Source organism: Sinocyclocheilus anshuiensis, unplaced genomic scaffold (assembly GCF_001515605.1).
Source record: "Sinocyclocheilus anshuiensis isolate Anshui unplaced genomic scaffold, SAMN03320099.WGS_v1.1 scaffold1946, whole genome shotgun sequence".
Taxonomy (NCBI): Eukaryota; Metazoa; Chordata; class Actinopteri; order Cypriniformes; family Cyprinidae; genus Sinocyclocheilus; species Sinocyclocheilus anshuiensis.
This window is the reverse complement of record NW_015546151.1, coordinates 413112-429734: the sequence shown is the minus strand read 5'-3', so window position 1 is coordinate 429734 and position 16623 is coordinate 413112. Positions and strand designations below refer to the sequence as shown.

The 16623-nt window shown below is 34.7% G+C and overlaps 1 protein-coding gene and 1 long non-coding RNA gene across 2 annotated transcripts in view; one reads left to right on the top strand and one right to left on the bottom strand.

The window, feature by feature from the left end:
- Positions 1-5851: 5851 nt before the first annotated feature.
- On the bottom strand, positions 5852-6797 carry LOC107701263 (uncharacterized). The gene is made up of 3 exons (XR_001635627.1): positions 6563-6797; positions 6248-6322; positions 5852-6137 (listed from the first exon to the last, which is right to left on the bottom strand). It is a non-coding gene; the product is annotated as an uncharacterized LOC107701263 (long non-coding RNA).
- A 1249-nt stretch (positions 6798-8046) lies between these two features.
- Positions 8047-16623, top strand: part of LOC107701276 (ras GTPase-activating-like protein IQGAP1) — a 58114-nt gene continuing 49537 nt past the window's right edge. The window contains exons 1-2 of the mRNA XM_016503250.1: positions 8047-8213; positions 13454-13556. Coding sequence (XP_016358736.1) covers positions 8168-8213; positions 13454-13556 — 149 coding nt within the window. The 5' untranslated portion in view covers positions 8047-8167. The remainder of the gene's footprint in view (positions 8214-13453; positions 13557-16623) is intronic.

Here is a 16623-nt window from a genome sequence, read left to right as displayed (position 1 = left end):
TAAATTATATATTATATAATTGAATTTTCATTTTCATTTTGCACTAAATGTTGCACATATGTATGCGAAATTTAAATACAAGAAATACATTGCCATTTTACATATTGCATTGTCATTTTGCATATTACATTTCAAAATGAATTTTGCTACCCATATGCTTCCAACTTGCATAAAATATATTATGCATGTGTTACTTTTGTATTGTTCAGTTGCTCTATTTCTAGTTGTTCAGTTATTTTATATATGTTTAGTTGCTCTATAAATATATTTAAATGCATTTATAAATATGTGTGTGCACACATTTATAAATAGATTTTTATATAATTTTTATTTGTGTTTATTTTATAGAATTTTATAATAATAATTTTTGTTATAATAATTTACATTTATATAAAGACCATTTAAAACAAATTTGCTTAAAAATGAAACTGTAAAAATTACTGGCTCATAGAACTATATATATATATATATATATATATATATGCACATACACACACAAACACACACACACACACACATACACACGCATACACACATAAATAACTAAATTTACAAATATTTATATAGTGCCTTTAAACATAGATCAAATACTTATTTCACTCACTGAAATGCAAATCAATTTCTAGCCTTTATATAATGTGTTTTTTCTGGATTTTTTGGTTGATATTCTGTCTCTATCCGTTAAAAAAAACCTACCATAAAAATTACAGACCCTTCATTTCTTTGTAAGTGCATGGGAAAACTTACAAAATCAGCAGAGGATCAAATAAATATTTCCCTCACTGTATAAGTAACACATGCATATATAAATGTATACAATATTTCAATTTTATATTGTAAATATTAATGTGTGTTTGTTTATATATATAATATACAAGTTTCCCTTGCATTAAATTAATAAACAACAACAGAGGTTCTCTGACCAGGCAACTCCTGTGGATGAGGGAGAAGTTACATAAAAATGTCTATCTTATATAGTCTGTGGTGTATTCATAAACTTCTTAATAAATAAACACTTTGAGTAAAACAGTAGTGCAATGTTGTAAATGCTCAGTCCATACGATATTCTCTCAGACAGAACCAGTGAGCCTCAGATGCCTCTTCTGAAAGCAAGGTTTCTGTCATCTTCACAGCAACCAGGGAGAAATCAGGACAGGTTTGGGTGGCTTGTCACAGAGGGACGATGATCTGCAAGATACAAAGTGGACAGAATAATGAGAGTCAGCCGAGCAGCCTTTAGATGGACTGCAACTTAAGTATCTCTCTAAGTGACTCAAGCAAGCTGTTCATTAACCCACCACACAAGTGTCACGTCAAGCAACATCCTCTCCATCACTAAATTGAGTTTCCATCATCCAATGAGCATTTATTTGAAAAACAAGCACTTCTTCATTTTGCCGGACTCCTCCACCAGCTCCACAGAAGCGTAATTACACAGCATAAATAATTAAAGAAGTTGATTATTGCAGACTTAATGACTCACTCAGTCTCTCACTAACTGCTTCCCTCCTCCGAGGACTGATAAAGACATTGGAAGAGATGGCTTCAGTTCTGACGAGTACAGCGGTGTTGTGTTATCTTCCTCTGCTGGCATGTCTCGCTTCTCGTGTTTGCAATTTCATAATTATACGTTTTATGGAATTATGAGCCGGATATCAGATCTCGACTGTATTTGCTTTTCACCCATTTAATAGCGTTTGGGGAGGCTACAAAAAATTGGAAATGAAAATTTGGATGATTTGAATGCAGTTCGGAACTGTCAGTTCCTTTGCTCAAATCAAACATTATTAAGGGTCAGACAAAATCTCATTATGTTCTTTATGTATAAAGGAGGCTCTGTAATATATTTGTCTTTTAAATTAGGTATTGTTGAGCATTTGAAACATTATATTAATCTGACCTTGTAAAATTAACTAAATATGCAATAAAAAATCGAAGGTAGACTCGATGTTGACGATAAGTAAACAAATAATGCCCTCTAGTGCTCAATGAAAATAACAAAAACACATTAAAAACTGTACTTGTTATTAGATTCATTATGAGGACAAACTACTTCGGCAGAAGTAAAATCTATTTTACAAGTTATAATATATACAGTGGGTACGGAAAGTATTCAGACCCCCTTAAATTTTTCACTCTTTGTTATATTGCAGCCATTTGCTAAAATCATTGCAATATAACAAAGAGTGAAAAATTTAAGGGGGTCTGAATACTTTCCGTACCCACTGTATATATACTTAACTTGTAAAATATATAACTTGTAAAATAGATTTTAGGACAATAAAAGTACAGATCGTGGTAAACTGGATTGTAATGACTTCAAATAGAAGGGTAAAATATCTCTTCACTATCAAAGATACTGCACAAAGCAGAGACAGATCCTCACTAAATAGAGGTGATCACAGTCTGGCCATACATTTCATACATTTCATTATACAAGAATTAACTACTTTGAAAAACTTTCCCACTTCATTCCACATGTCAGAAAACCGTCAGAAAAAGATCAAATGCAGGTGTTACTGAGGGTGAACAGTCATCAAGCATCTGTCACAGCAGGACTCAAATGAGCTGAACACTCTCAGAAACCAATTACTGCTATGATCTTCATTTTCAACAGTTAGCTGTACCAGAATATTTTCAATTATCTGTAACAGAATAGTCTTAACGTTCATTACTGTCTTTTTGAAAGTTTATTTTATTCTATTTTAATTATTATTCTTTATTATTATTTATATTACCAATACTGGTAACTCATTTGATTTTTTTCCCTCTGTCACAGTTTTTATTGTGTGCACTAATATTTGGATAATGTTTAAAGCAATCACACGAGCAAAGTATGTTGAAATATAATAATGATTAAATAGTTAATTTATTTAAATTACTATCTATTTACTCGTAACTAGGGAAGTCGTGGCCTAAGGGTTAGAGAGTCGGACTCGTAACCCAAAGGTTGCTGGTTCGAGTCTCGTACCGGGCAGGGATTGTAGGTGGGGGGAGTGAATGTACAGCACTCTCTCCCACCTTCAATACCACGACTGAGGTGCCCTTGAGCAAGGCACCGAACCCCCAACTGCTCCCCGGGCACCGCAGCATAAATGGCTGCCCACTGCTCCGGGTGTGTTCACGGTGTGTGTGTGTGTTCACTGCTGTGTGTGTGTGCACTTTGGATGGGTTAAATGCAGAGCACTAATTCCAAGTATGGGTCACCATACTTGGCCACATGTCACGTCACTAAATATTGAATGTGCATCAATACGGATATCTATCTAGTAAAGAATGATGATTTAAATTGCAGTTAGCAGCTGAAAGAATAGTGAGTTACCACTCATTATTTATTGTCCAACTAATTAAACAAACAAAGAAAAGCATTTAATTTGTGTTTTCTCGATAAAGAATGTAAAATAAAAGAACTGTAGGCATGCAGCTGAAATCCTTTTGCTTTGATGAAGTAGCATGTGCAAAGAACCAAAACACTCCCAATTCTCAGCTGATGCAATGTATTATAAATATTGTTGGCTTCTACGAATCAAAGAATGTGCTTTTGCAATCCCTTGTTGGTGATGGATCATTTTCATGCTGTATTAAACAGCCTGTGAAACGTGACGTAAGAAATTGTGCGGTGATAGAAATATTGATGCTGAGGTCTAGTTAAAGTCTCTTTCCAGCTCACAGGTAATAATATTACAGACATATTTTCCAACACTAAAGCATCTGTCATAATAAAAGTGATGAAAAAATTGCAAAATATTTTAATAACATATCGCAAACATGCCTCTCTAAAGGCATTAACTGTATTGCTCTGGATGTTTAATCAGATTTCCAGAAATTTTATGAACAACAAACATGCTGAAAAGAAGTAATCACCCTGGTCATAATGGGTTAAACATCGTAATTCGCATGTCAGAGTAAATCAAATCTCACTGTTTATGTTAAATGTCTTATACTGTGCAATCAAACTGTAAATGTACTTAATATAATGCCATTTCAAGAAAGATTTCTCTGCACAACAACCATCATTTTCCAGTGAATAAAACATACATTTAAATATATTAAAAGCATATATTAATTTCAAGTCCTGAAAAAAAAAAACATTTTCAGGCATGAAAACTGAGGAACAAAACAACACAATTGTGAAGCGAGTTTAGTATTACACCATAATACCATTCAGTGAAACACTGGAACAATTAATAATTCAGTAGTTTGGATCATGACTAACAGGTTAAACATCTTTATTTAGGGGTCATTAAAGTGCCAGAGTCCATGTTTATAACACAGGACACCTAAATAATGCACCACTGTATCTCGAGGGGACAATTTCAAGAAATGGACAAGAAAGTTGCTCTCTCAACTACCAATATATTGACTGTGTGTTTTCTCTAGGGAAACATTCACGCTGTAGTCTTGTTACAGAGCCTCATACAAGTCATACAGCTAAATGCAAGTCATGAATAAATGACAACATCCAGCACCAAAGAACAGCTTACAACCTTTAATCATTCATCAGCACAAAGTGTTGGTTCAAATAAAGGTAGGCCTTTTACTTTCTATTTCACAGGGAGTCATAATAACCATATTTGGTTTATTTGTTGAATTTTTTAAGTATTACTGTTAGTTTGCTTGAATATCCCCAAGTTCAACATTTAATATGTTGTAGGCTTTATTGTGACAGGTGTCAGCAGAGAAAACTTATTTTGTATATTTCAGCAGGATAATGTAAGAAAAAGGAAAGTCTCAGATGGTATACCATCTTATCTGATATGTTGTACCTGCCTAACAATATGCTTTTTATTGTACCTCAGAGGGCATTGTTGTTTCTCTAGATCAATTGGGACAGAGCCTAGATTGCACCAACTATACTGAACCCCTGAGTTTTACCATGATTGACTGTAATCAAGAGAAACTAAACCCAAACATTAAGGCCTGGATGCCCTCATGAACTGAAATTCTGTGAACACTACATTCTGTGAACTACTAACATCATTTTATTGTCTTGGCAGAAAGCATTCAGGATAAATATCACTATTATTCCTAAAGGAATACTTTACAGGGTAAAATAACTACAGGGTCTTTAAATTAGTAATTTTCTAGTTCATTGACTTCTGATGTGCATCTGTAGCCAGTTATTCACATTTTGCAATTTATACTTCTCATTTTCCGTAGACTAAATTATTGCATATATTTCAGTAAATCGATTTGTGAGGGGGGGGGGTGCTTGCATGTTCCAATCTAGCTCACAGTGAGAATACGAATTACATTGCCCATAATGCATTTAGCCAATTTGTATAGCCCCACCCCCTATCACTGTCTGAAGAGAAACACCTCTGCTGGCTGAACATTCTTGTCTAAGGTGTGTGTGTGTAGAGCTATATATATATATATATATATATATATATATATATTGTCTAGTGTGTGTGTGTGTAGATATATATATATATATATATATATATATATATATATATAAAAGATAGCTGTATAAAAGATTTCACTGGAACTCACGTAACCACTAAAAAATTAATAAAAAACTCTTATACAAATTTTAAATTTATACATCTCTCTAATTTATATGTGGGTGAAGACATAAACATAAATCATTATTGAGTCACTATGGAAGAAAAGTACAATCCATTCCATTTTCATCCTCAATTTATAAACCAGCTGCTTGTGTTCAGTTCGAATATTTGCTGAAACTAACTTTTTAAATGCTATTTTCCAAGCTATTTCAGAACTGGTAAATACTGATACTAATATTTGTTTTTGTTTGTTAGGGGTGTATTATGGATAATTCATGAGGACAATAAGATGAAGAATATCCATGTTTATTGATAACACAAGACAACCATTAAAAATATTAATGAATAAACGCATTAAACCATGCTTTGCTATTGTTTGTCATGCTGCATTTTGATGAATGCTTATCATAGACCTTGCACAAGTGATTCAGAAAACAGATTTCCACCCACTGCCTCTTTCAGGTGCATGCCTTTACAGCTTCAGGAAAGGATTATGGATTTGCGTCTTTTTTTAATGACTCAGATGCATTTTAAGAGAAATGAGTTACAGTTAGATCCTCTGACACATTCACACAATTTCCCAAAGCGTGAACCCAGTCTCATGGCGCAGCGGGACCCCACAGCACACTGAAGAGAGAGAGAGAGAGAGAGAGAGAGAGAGAGAGAGAGAGAGAGAGAGAAAGAAAGATCAGAAGATGAAGAAAATGAGGATATCAAAGAGGTGGAGCAAAATGTACCTGTGGAATGCTACGTTTTTCTGAAGATGGTACATGAGGCTGATATCTTCCCAAAAGTGCTGTCATAGCCTCAACCTATGCAAAAACATAAGTAGGCCTACCCATAAGCAACTGAATATGAAACATATTTTTTTTATTTAAGATATGAATAAACATATATTAAAATATAGCCTACATGTAAACACAAACAAGTTTAACACTTCACCGACCAATTATTCAGTGTTTGGTTTACAGATAAATGGCCAAATATGTCTCAGTATATCACGCGAAAAATAAACAAATATAAAAAGACGTTTTATTTGGTAGCCTACTCACCAATTCGTTCTCCGTTTCCTGCTGGGACAGCTGTGTGTCATCTGTGAGTTCTTGGGAAGTTTGTCCAGAGCACATGACGGTGAAGAGCCCGACTATGATCAGTCCGGTCAGGATCTCTGAGCTCTTCATGGTCCTTAGTCAGTCAGCTGCCGGGTCACAGTCACAGCACACTGAGGTGTGGGAGGGACGGGTAATTTAGTAAACACGGACTAACAGTTCGCTGGCTGTTTTATAAACTGATATGCCCCGCCCTGACTTCGGTTAACGGATTATATCGGGTCAGCTATTGGGTAAAGGATATGTATGTATGCTCGATAGGTAATTCTCCTGCATGCTCTCCTGCATACTGTACCTTTGCAGGCATACTGCAGCTGTAGATGTACTAACATGAATAGAATATAATAGAATAGAATAGAATAGAATAGCAAAGCAAAATAAAATTTCATGTATTATACAAGGAAAGGGGGTGGGGCAATATTCCCATTTTGACATTTAGCCCATATTGACACGACTTACCCCTTAATAAAGGCCTATCGTGATTTAGCCTATTCATTAAAGTTAAATTAAGCTCACACTGGTGCCGGATGGTCTTGAAGCATCTTGGAGACGTTGCGACAGTTCTTCTGGATTGAGTCTGTCTCCGTTTGTTCTGTTTCTTCATGTCACTCCAGACCATAAAAAGTAACTAAGTAACGTAATTAGTTACTTTTTTAATGGAGTAACGCAATATTGTAATGCATTACTTTTAAAAGTAACTTTCCCCAACACTGCTCCAGACAGACTGGATGATGGTGAGATCGGATCTCTGTGTGGAGCACTGGCTGTTGTCAGACAAAAATCTCACTGGATTATTATAATCAATGGTAAAATGAATGTTTGGAAATGTAAACTGATATTTCCTACTGACACACTACAGCAAAAGATAGAAATAGCTGACTTAAAATAATTTTTAGCTGGTGAAAATAGTGTTCTAATAATTTTGGCCACCACTGGCTACTTTTATAGGCTAAAGAGTCTAAACGGTATATACATACATTTCCTCTTGTTTTATATTTGTTTATTAACAAAAGTAGCGTCAATAAAATATAACACTACTTAATTATGATTCATTTTGTGATTAAAAAGTTACAAATAAAATTACAATTAAATGACATTTAAATATAATGTGATTTATATTCTGTACATGTTTATTTGTATTAAGTTTAATAATTTTTAATAGAAATGATTTTAAATACAAAGATTATATAAATGAATAATTATTAGTTATCCTAAGGCCCCTTGGAGGTTTGCTGAGGCCCCCTGCTTGGAGAATCACGAAGTGCTGTGGCAGACTATGAGCTATGTGGGCAGTAGAGGGCGCTGCAGGCACAGTTAAAAGTTTTCAACTGATATTCTTGAAATGGGTGTTTCCTGAAACGCATACTTCAGGATTTAGGAAGGAACACGCCCATGACATCGGTCGGTTTTCAAGAAGAAAAAAAAAAGTCGCTGAAGTAAGAAGGGGGCCAGAGGTGCCTTCTCGAGGTCTAAATATAAATCCTAAAGGACAAAGATCTGCATCGAGAACTCACAAGGAAATAAGACTTGTAAAACTTTTGAGAAAACATGTCAACTTCTGACGAGACAGACGGTTTCCGTCCTAGATATGGGTGTAAGTATTAATGCGTTTTCTTCAGGCGTTCTTCTGAAACGTGATGCTCAGTGTGTTGAAAGCTACTAATTTCCATTGAATGCAAATGCATTAATTCAAAGAGAGTGTCAATCAATTTATTTTGATGTTTTATACAATTGCCCATTCTTTAATGCTCAAGTTTGCATCGGCATGGTTTACAACTTCCGCATTGTAATACTGTATGTGTAGGGCACTACAGAGCGGGATCACCTGGACAACTTTTCTGAACAGCCAAGCGTGTTGTTGTTTTTACTTTTAATTTTACATGAAGCATCGACATCCTCATTCTTTCTCTCTGCTGAACCACATTACTTATCAAGATTACATAAGTTGAGCATCAAACGACTGTGCACTGCCAATATAACTTTACTGTCTGTATATAGAGCTGTAATCTAGATGTAACGGTATGAAAATTTCTTATCACGATTATAGTGACCAAAATGATCACGGTTATCAGTATTATCACGGTATTGTTAAAATGTGCTGGAGATGTTCAAAAAGTACAGACACATAAATCTCTTCACCAAGTTTTATATTTAAAAATCAACAAACAACAAATAAAATGACTTTTTGTTTGCATAATCACTAAAACAGTAACATTACCAATGATGTTCGGATTTTAAATGACAACTTGACTGACAACGGTTTAATAGCATGTTGAAATATCTTATGTAAATGTTCAAATAACGCTTTGAAAAAGTTTAATAAAAAGGTAAACCTCACATTTTAGCCTTTAAATAAAGAAATGATATGTCAAAATCATAATTGATTATTAAATGATTATATGTATTTTATCTGCTCCATAAATAATTCTAGATAACTTATCTGAATTATTTAAATGTGTAGAATCCACATAAGCTTGTTTTTCATCTACCGGTCAAAATTTACAGCAGGGCAGAACCTGCACACAGGCTGAATGTAAATATAAGTCTCTGTAAATCCACTTGCTGACAGCAGGTGGCGCTGATTTTTAAAACCTCCCAGCTTTTCCGCCCTGTTTTCACTCAAAACGAAACTACTCTGCCTGCTGTGCGCACGTGAGACTGTTACTTAAAACTGTGCTTTATGCTGGACAGTATTTATGTATCGCGAGTTGTTCAAATCGCGGTAATCTAATACGGTTTTAATGATAATTAAAAGATGAAACGGTAATACTAACCGTTGGGAATTTTATCATGATTTATCGTCAAACCGGTAATCGTTACACCCCTAACTCTAGACAAGACTGTTTGAAAAACAGTTTTCAAACAGTCAAATCTAGCCCACAATGAAGCTCTGTCTCTCTCTCTCTCTCTCACCTAGAAGTGTTTTTATTATAAGAAATAAGAAAACCAATCACCATAAATGCCTCAATGAAGGTCAAACGTCACTCTTAGTGACTCTAGCTCTGGTAAAAAGCGTCTTTGTATCGTGCGCTACTATTTATTTTTCCCCCTGGCCTGAGTGAAACCCCCATTACCAAGCCGACTTTTTATGGAGAGTTAGTTACTTTGCTACTGTGAAGGCGGTTCATTGTTTCTGGTACTAATACAGTTTCAGTGATCTATTTCACTAGCCGACAGCTGCCAGACCACTTATTTTCTAAGCTTGAAATGTAAAGTCTATCACTTTAGTGCAGAGAATTGTGATTCATACCAGTAAGCTGAATCTTTTGAATCAATGCACTAAAAGATTCTCTTGCTTGATTTATTCGGAGCGCTTTCAACACGTTGCATCGTTACAGCAGTGGGTGGATACGAATCATTTGATGTGTTATGAACGAGTCACCGAATCACTCACTCATCTGATTCGTTAAAAAAAAAACACTTGGTTGACTGAAACAAAGTTTTAAACTGCACAAGTTTGATCAAACTATACAGTCAGAATGATAGTCTAAGTAAATACAAAGTTTAATGAGTAAGTCACAGACTTTCAACCAGCTTTGAATTGTTGCAATGGTAGTAGTAGTCTAAATTTAAGTAGTATATGTAAATGAAAAATATGTTTTTCTCTGTGTTACCTGCACCAGGATCTCCCCTTTTATTTATCAGTAAAAGTTCTCTTGATGATGTAAAATGCGCTATCTGGCTTCGATTAAGCTTAGTGCATTATGGATGTTAAAATTTTCCTACCGTTTTGGCAAAAAGAAATGCCTTAATAAACCTTTTTCTGTTTTCTCTAGTCATGTCTCCAGTGGTGAATTTCACCTTCAAGTAATCTCTTTAGGTGACTTTAATTCTGCATGGTTATCAGTAACTTTTACACATTCAGATTGATTCCGCCCTCTGTCTTTGCTTTTTTGCAGGATTGACTTACATGACAAACTGAGCAAACATTGTTTTTGTTAATGTAGGTGTTGTAGTAGTTAATTTTATCTGTTCACAAGCTGTCACACTCTAATTCAGTCTGAGAGACTTCAGTGCATGGAAATGAATGAGAGTGATTTGTACAGAAACAGATTGTTTCACAAATCAATGCCATATTTCACTTATGGTTTTAAACTAGATATTACTTAGGGTAATGTAGGCTTGAGTCTGTTGATCTCTGAACAACAATCATTTAGTGGTTGAATCATATAATTTTATTATCTTCTAGACTTTGTTTTTCTCTGTGTGCAATGGAAAAATGGCATCAATGGTTTTGTTTTTGGAAAACCAAAAAAATTCACTGAGGAGGTATCACGGGAAATGACGTAGTATCTAAGGATTGTCCTCATTATAGTTCAGTTCACTTCTGAACATGCAAACATTTCATTTGAATTGGGATTCTTTGCAGCTTGTGGCAGGGCAAATGATTGTTTGAGGTTTCATAATTCAAGACTACAATACTGTTATGATCTTACCCTCATTTAAACATGAATTTTCACAATTTAGGATCTACTCACAGACTCCGATCAAATCCAATGTAAGAGTTAGAGCTTTGCAGCCTTATTTATTTCCTTAATGTTTGTTTTCCAACAGAAGTTTGACTTAGTTAATATCTAATATCTTGGATATTATTAGGGTCACATTTGCAAAAGCTACAAATAAAGTGGATCATAACAGTTCAGATCATATTTTAATATTCCTGCAAAACTCTAGAGACAGAAATTAAGTTTTTTTTTTTTTACTTAGACAGGGTGTCGCCATATTTAGTTTTTTATAGGCATGAAAATGAGGCTGTGAGGGGCAGAAGTACTGTTGTTTAACAACATGAAAATTCTATGTGATGGACCTTTATACAGCCTATGCTATTGAAAAGACCGTAAGCTTGTCTCTCACAGCATCATTTTCAATCAAATAAAAATATGGCAATATGGCATCTACTCTGACTGAGGTCTTTTACAGACAAATATGTTTTTCCAAAGTTTCCTTCTTTTTTTTCTTCTTTCTGAAATATGTGCAGCTATTTACAGTAATAATTAGATTTATCTTCTTTTTCCACATGACATTAACCCCTGTTAAATTATTTCAGTATGTGGAATAGTCACAGATCTTAAGGTTGCAAGAGGTCTGGCATTACAAAGTTTGCATAAACTGCTAAAACGGTTTGTTTAGAGTGTAGCTAGCAGTTGAACTACATTTTATTTTTGCCCCTTAACTGTCACCGTCCCGTATACGGGACGACTAAGTTTACTTCAATATATTACAATTAAATCCTAATCTAATCATGACAAACTATATATCGTTGGAAATGTCTAAGACTCCTAAATAGATATTTTACCACTGTTTGTTGTTAGAAATTATGTAGGAACAGTAATAGATTAATTTATGACGAGTGCACCTCAAAACATATACATCATAACAGGAGTTCTGACCTTTGTCACAAAAATTATTCTTCATTTCCTTTTTCCCCATCACATGTTTTAGTAATCATCATAAAAAATATATAATTTGAAAGCTTAAAACCTCCAAATTCATCCTGTGAAAACCATTTTGAAATCGGACACTGCGTTACCATGGAAATCTTACTTTACAATCTTTTAGCGGGCTCCTCGCCCTTAGTGGGAGGTGTCATATTCCAAATGTATTACGGTCTTTTAGAATCAAAACTTTTCATAATCTTGACAAAATACATATCGTTGTAAATGTCTGAGTCTCAAGATTCCATATTTGGTGGTTATTTTGCGATAGAGTAATATTGAGAGAGAAATTGATACATTTTCTCCAAAAATTAAATGGAGTTTGGAGGGCACCTGGTGGCTGTTTGTGGTATAATGCCTAAACAAAATTGCATAGGAACCAAGATTTTTTTAATATCAACTTCAAATTTGGAACACAACTTATTTAGACATATGGCTTTAATTTTATAGCAATTTTGGATTAAAACATATTTTATAAAATATTTATTTTATATAAAATAAAAAAAGTACAGTACATTTTCTTTACAGTAAATTTAAACTTCTATAACTTTTTTTATACTTTCATTTTTTGAAATGATTTCACTTCTGCAATAATCAGCAGATTGTCTTCTTTAAAAAGAGACCAACCGTAGGTCTGTGTTCAAAAGCGTTTATGAATTATAACAATTTAAGTTTGAATAGTGCACTTTTCAAAAATGGGCATGACAGTTAAGGGGTTAAACTAACATTTTTAGCGTGTGATTTCTCTTAGGATTGGTTGAGCAGGTATGGATACCTGCCCCCTCCGGACCCCCACACAGGAAAGCTGCAGACTAAAGAAGGCATTGAGAGAGCCATCAGGGTTGGTGACAGTTAAGAGGTTAACCATTTGAATGCCACTTTATCTAGTGAGTATGTACTGTATGTGACAAATATATCTAAATACTACTGTTCAAAAGCTTGTGGTCGGTAAGTTTTTGAACAATAGAACCAACCAAGAAGACTGCCTTTATTTGATCAAAAATACAGCAAAAACAGTAATATTGTGAAATGTTGTTATAATTATAGCCATTACTCCAGTCTTCATTGCCTTCAGAAATCATGCTGATTTGCTGCTCAAGAAACATTTCTTATTATCAGTGTTGAAAACAGGTGTGATGCTTAATATTTTTAGATTTTTTTTCAGGATTCTTGATGAAAGGAAAGTTCAAAAACCCATATTTATTTGAAATAGAAATCTTTTGTAACATTATAAATGTCTTTGCTGTCACTTTTTGTCTTTGCTGAATGAAAAAAAAATCTTGCTGACCTCAAACTTTTGAATGGTAGTGTATATGTAAGTTTCACATCTCCGTACCTCAAGCTCTCTGAGGTGCGTGTTTCAATCTCATATCTTGTATATCTGCCCCTCTCATTTTAGCTGTTCTGGATGGCATGGAGCGGCTCACCGCTGAGGAGATGGATGAGCGGCGTCAACAGAACATGGCCTATGAGTACCTGTGCCACTTGGAAGAGGCTAAACGGTAAGAGACCAATTCTCCATTTCAGCCCCTCTGCACTTATATTAATTCATGACGGGTAACACAGAGTGTTTCGCTTCAAATAGCAGTTTAGCTTTCAGTTGGTGGTTGTTTAATGTCTCTGATGAATGTCTGTCACATGATTGTGGGTGTCTTCACTGCATGTCCCAGCAAGACCCACTACAGTGAATTTCTATATAACCCAGACTCTCCATGAAGCTCTGAATTCTTATTTCAGTCTATGGCTTAAACCCTAAAGAGATAGTTCACCCCATACATTCTGTCACCATTTACTCACCCTCATGTCATTCCAAACCTGTATGGCTTTCTTTTTTCTTTTGATCATAAAAGAAGATATTTTGTAAAATATTTCAGCTGTTGTTGTCCACACAGTGGAGGTCCAAAACTTAATTGGAAATCATTTGTAAAAATACCTTCTTTTGTGTAATGCAGAAGGTTGGTACAACATGTGTATAAGAAAATAATGACAGAATTTTCATTTTGGGTGAACTATTCCTTTAATTAACTCAGATTGCAAAGAAAATGAGATATGAGAGAATAATTGTGCGGGAAAAAAATACAGTACCGTTCAAAAGTTTGTGATCGGAAAGATTTCTTGTTTTTCAAAGTCTCTAATGCTCACCAGGGCTGCATTTATTAGATAAAAAATACAGTAAGAACAGCAATATTTTGAAATATTACAATTTAAAATAGCTGTTTTCTATTTTATTGTATTTTAAGATGTAATTAATTCCTGTGATGGCAAAGCTGAATTTTCAGCATCATTACTCCAGTCTTCAGTGTCACATGATCCTTCAGAAATCATTCTAATATGCTGATTTGCTGCTCAAGAAACATTTCTCATTATTATCAAAGTTGCAATCAGTTGTGCTGCTGTTTATATATTATATATTTTCTTGAAAATTGTTATACATTTTACGATTATTTGATGAATTGAAAATTCAAAAGAACAGCATTTATTTGAAATAGACTTTGGTAAAATACATGTTAATACTGTCACTTTTGAACAGATTAGTGCATGAATAAAAGTACATATGTGACTAGGGCTGCACGATAAATCGCATGCGATATTTAACGCGCATCTTATCAGTAAAGCCGGTTCTGTAATCAGCTGTAAATCTCCATCACCTGCGGGCTTTCACATTGAGCAGCATTAACTACACAGAGCCGTTGTTCACTGACGAGCTGCGCAAAAAATCGCGCGAATATGAACGTGGGTTTGCGCAGCTCGTCAATGCAGATGCGCATTAAATATCGCATGCGATTTATCGTGCAGCCCTATATGTGACCCTGGAGCACAAAACCAGTCTTAAGTAGCATGGGTAAATTTGTAGCAATAGCCCAAAATACATTGTGAATATTTAGATTTTTTTTTTTTTGCACCATCAGATTCCAGATTTTCAAATAGTTGTATCTTGGCTAGGGGTGGGCGATATGAGCTAAATTTCATATCACGATATTTTACACTGTCCAGGCGATATCGATATTATATTGCGATATGAGAAAACAAATTACAGCCAAAATATTTTAACCTTATATAACTAGACAAAGTGAGGGATTGGACATTTTTGTTCTGGAAGTCTTTTTTTATTGTGCCATTGTTTTGCTCAAAAAGTGCAAACGTGCAACATGAGGTAGGCCTGTATGAATTAAATTAAATTAAATATTGTGTGATTGAGTAGGCCAGTGGTTCCCAAACTTTTTCTCAGTGTCACATGATCCTTCAGAAATCATTCTAATATGCTGATTTGCTGCTCCAGAAACACTTCTCATTATCAGTGTTTAAAACATTTGGCTGCTTAATATTTTTGAGGAAACTATTTTTTCCACAATTCTCTTATGAATATTTGAAATGGTCCTTTGTGTCAGAGCGCTGGAGTTCGTCAGAAGTAGAACGCGGCATCACTTTTCACTTTACTGTCATGGATTTGTATAATCTATATAATTTGTATAATAAGTATATTCATAATCTGCTTTACGTTTACCTGGCACTGGAAGTCCTTTCCCAAACTTGTTACTTACATGCTTAGAGCAGAACCATGCATCGTTCATTTATATTTCTACATGGCTCCCTGCAATACAACTCTGATTCTTCAATCGTGCCATCTAGTGGTTTGTTGTTGATACAACCACAACTGATAACGGAGCACTCAAGCGGGTACTGCGAGTCATGTTGAGGTCCTTAAAATGTGTCAGATTAATATTTTGCGTTCAATTATGTACTTATCAGGCAAGTGGCCGCATGATAAGCTGGAAAATTACCCAGTGTAGTCTTTATCACCCTGCAGAGGTTTCTTTTGCAAAATAATCTGCTGACTGTACACTATCCCTCAGTTTGGGAACCACTGGTGTAGGCGATTTGTGCTCTATTAATTTGGTCTGTTACGATGCTTCCATATCATGGAACAACATAATACCGGTAGTCACGTTCATACCGGTATAGCGCCCACCCCTAATCTCGGCCAAATATTGTCCTATCCTAACAAACAATACATCAAAGGAAAGCTTATTTATTCAGCTTTCAGATGATGTATAAATCTCAATTTCAAAAAATGTACCCTTATGACTGGTTTTGTGGTCCAGGGTCACATTTCTTAAAAAAGAAAAAAAAAATCTTACTGACCACAAACTTTTGATTGGTAGCACCAAATAAGCTAATGGGTTGTGGGTGATTGTCATGGTGTTTCTTTGTGATTGCTAATGCGTTTTAGTGATTTGAAGTAGGGATGCTCCGATCCGCCTTTTTCGCCTACGATACCGATTCCGATACCTAGGGTTTGTTATTGGCCGATACAGATACCGATCCGATACCAGTGAAGTTTTTTCCCCCATTTAAATAAATGTAGAATTTATATATCTCTGTGTGTGGAACTGATAATCATTATTTCACAATCTACTAGATACAGACTACTTCATTATAAAGAAAAATAAAATAAACAATAAATATGAAAAAATATAGGCTTATGTATATTTATAATCTATGACAAAAATTTATCATAAACTAGGTTAGTGGATAATTCGGCAGCAAAAGTTATTCTAGAAAAATCAG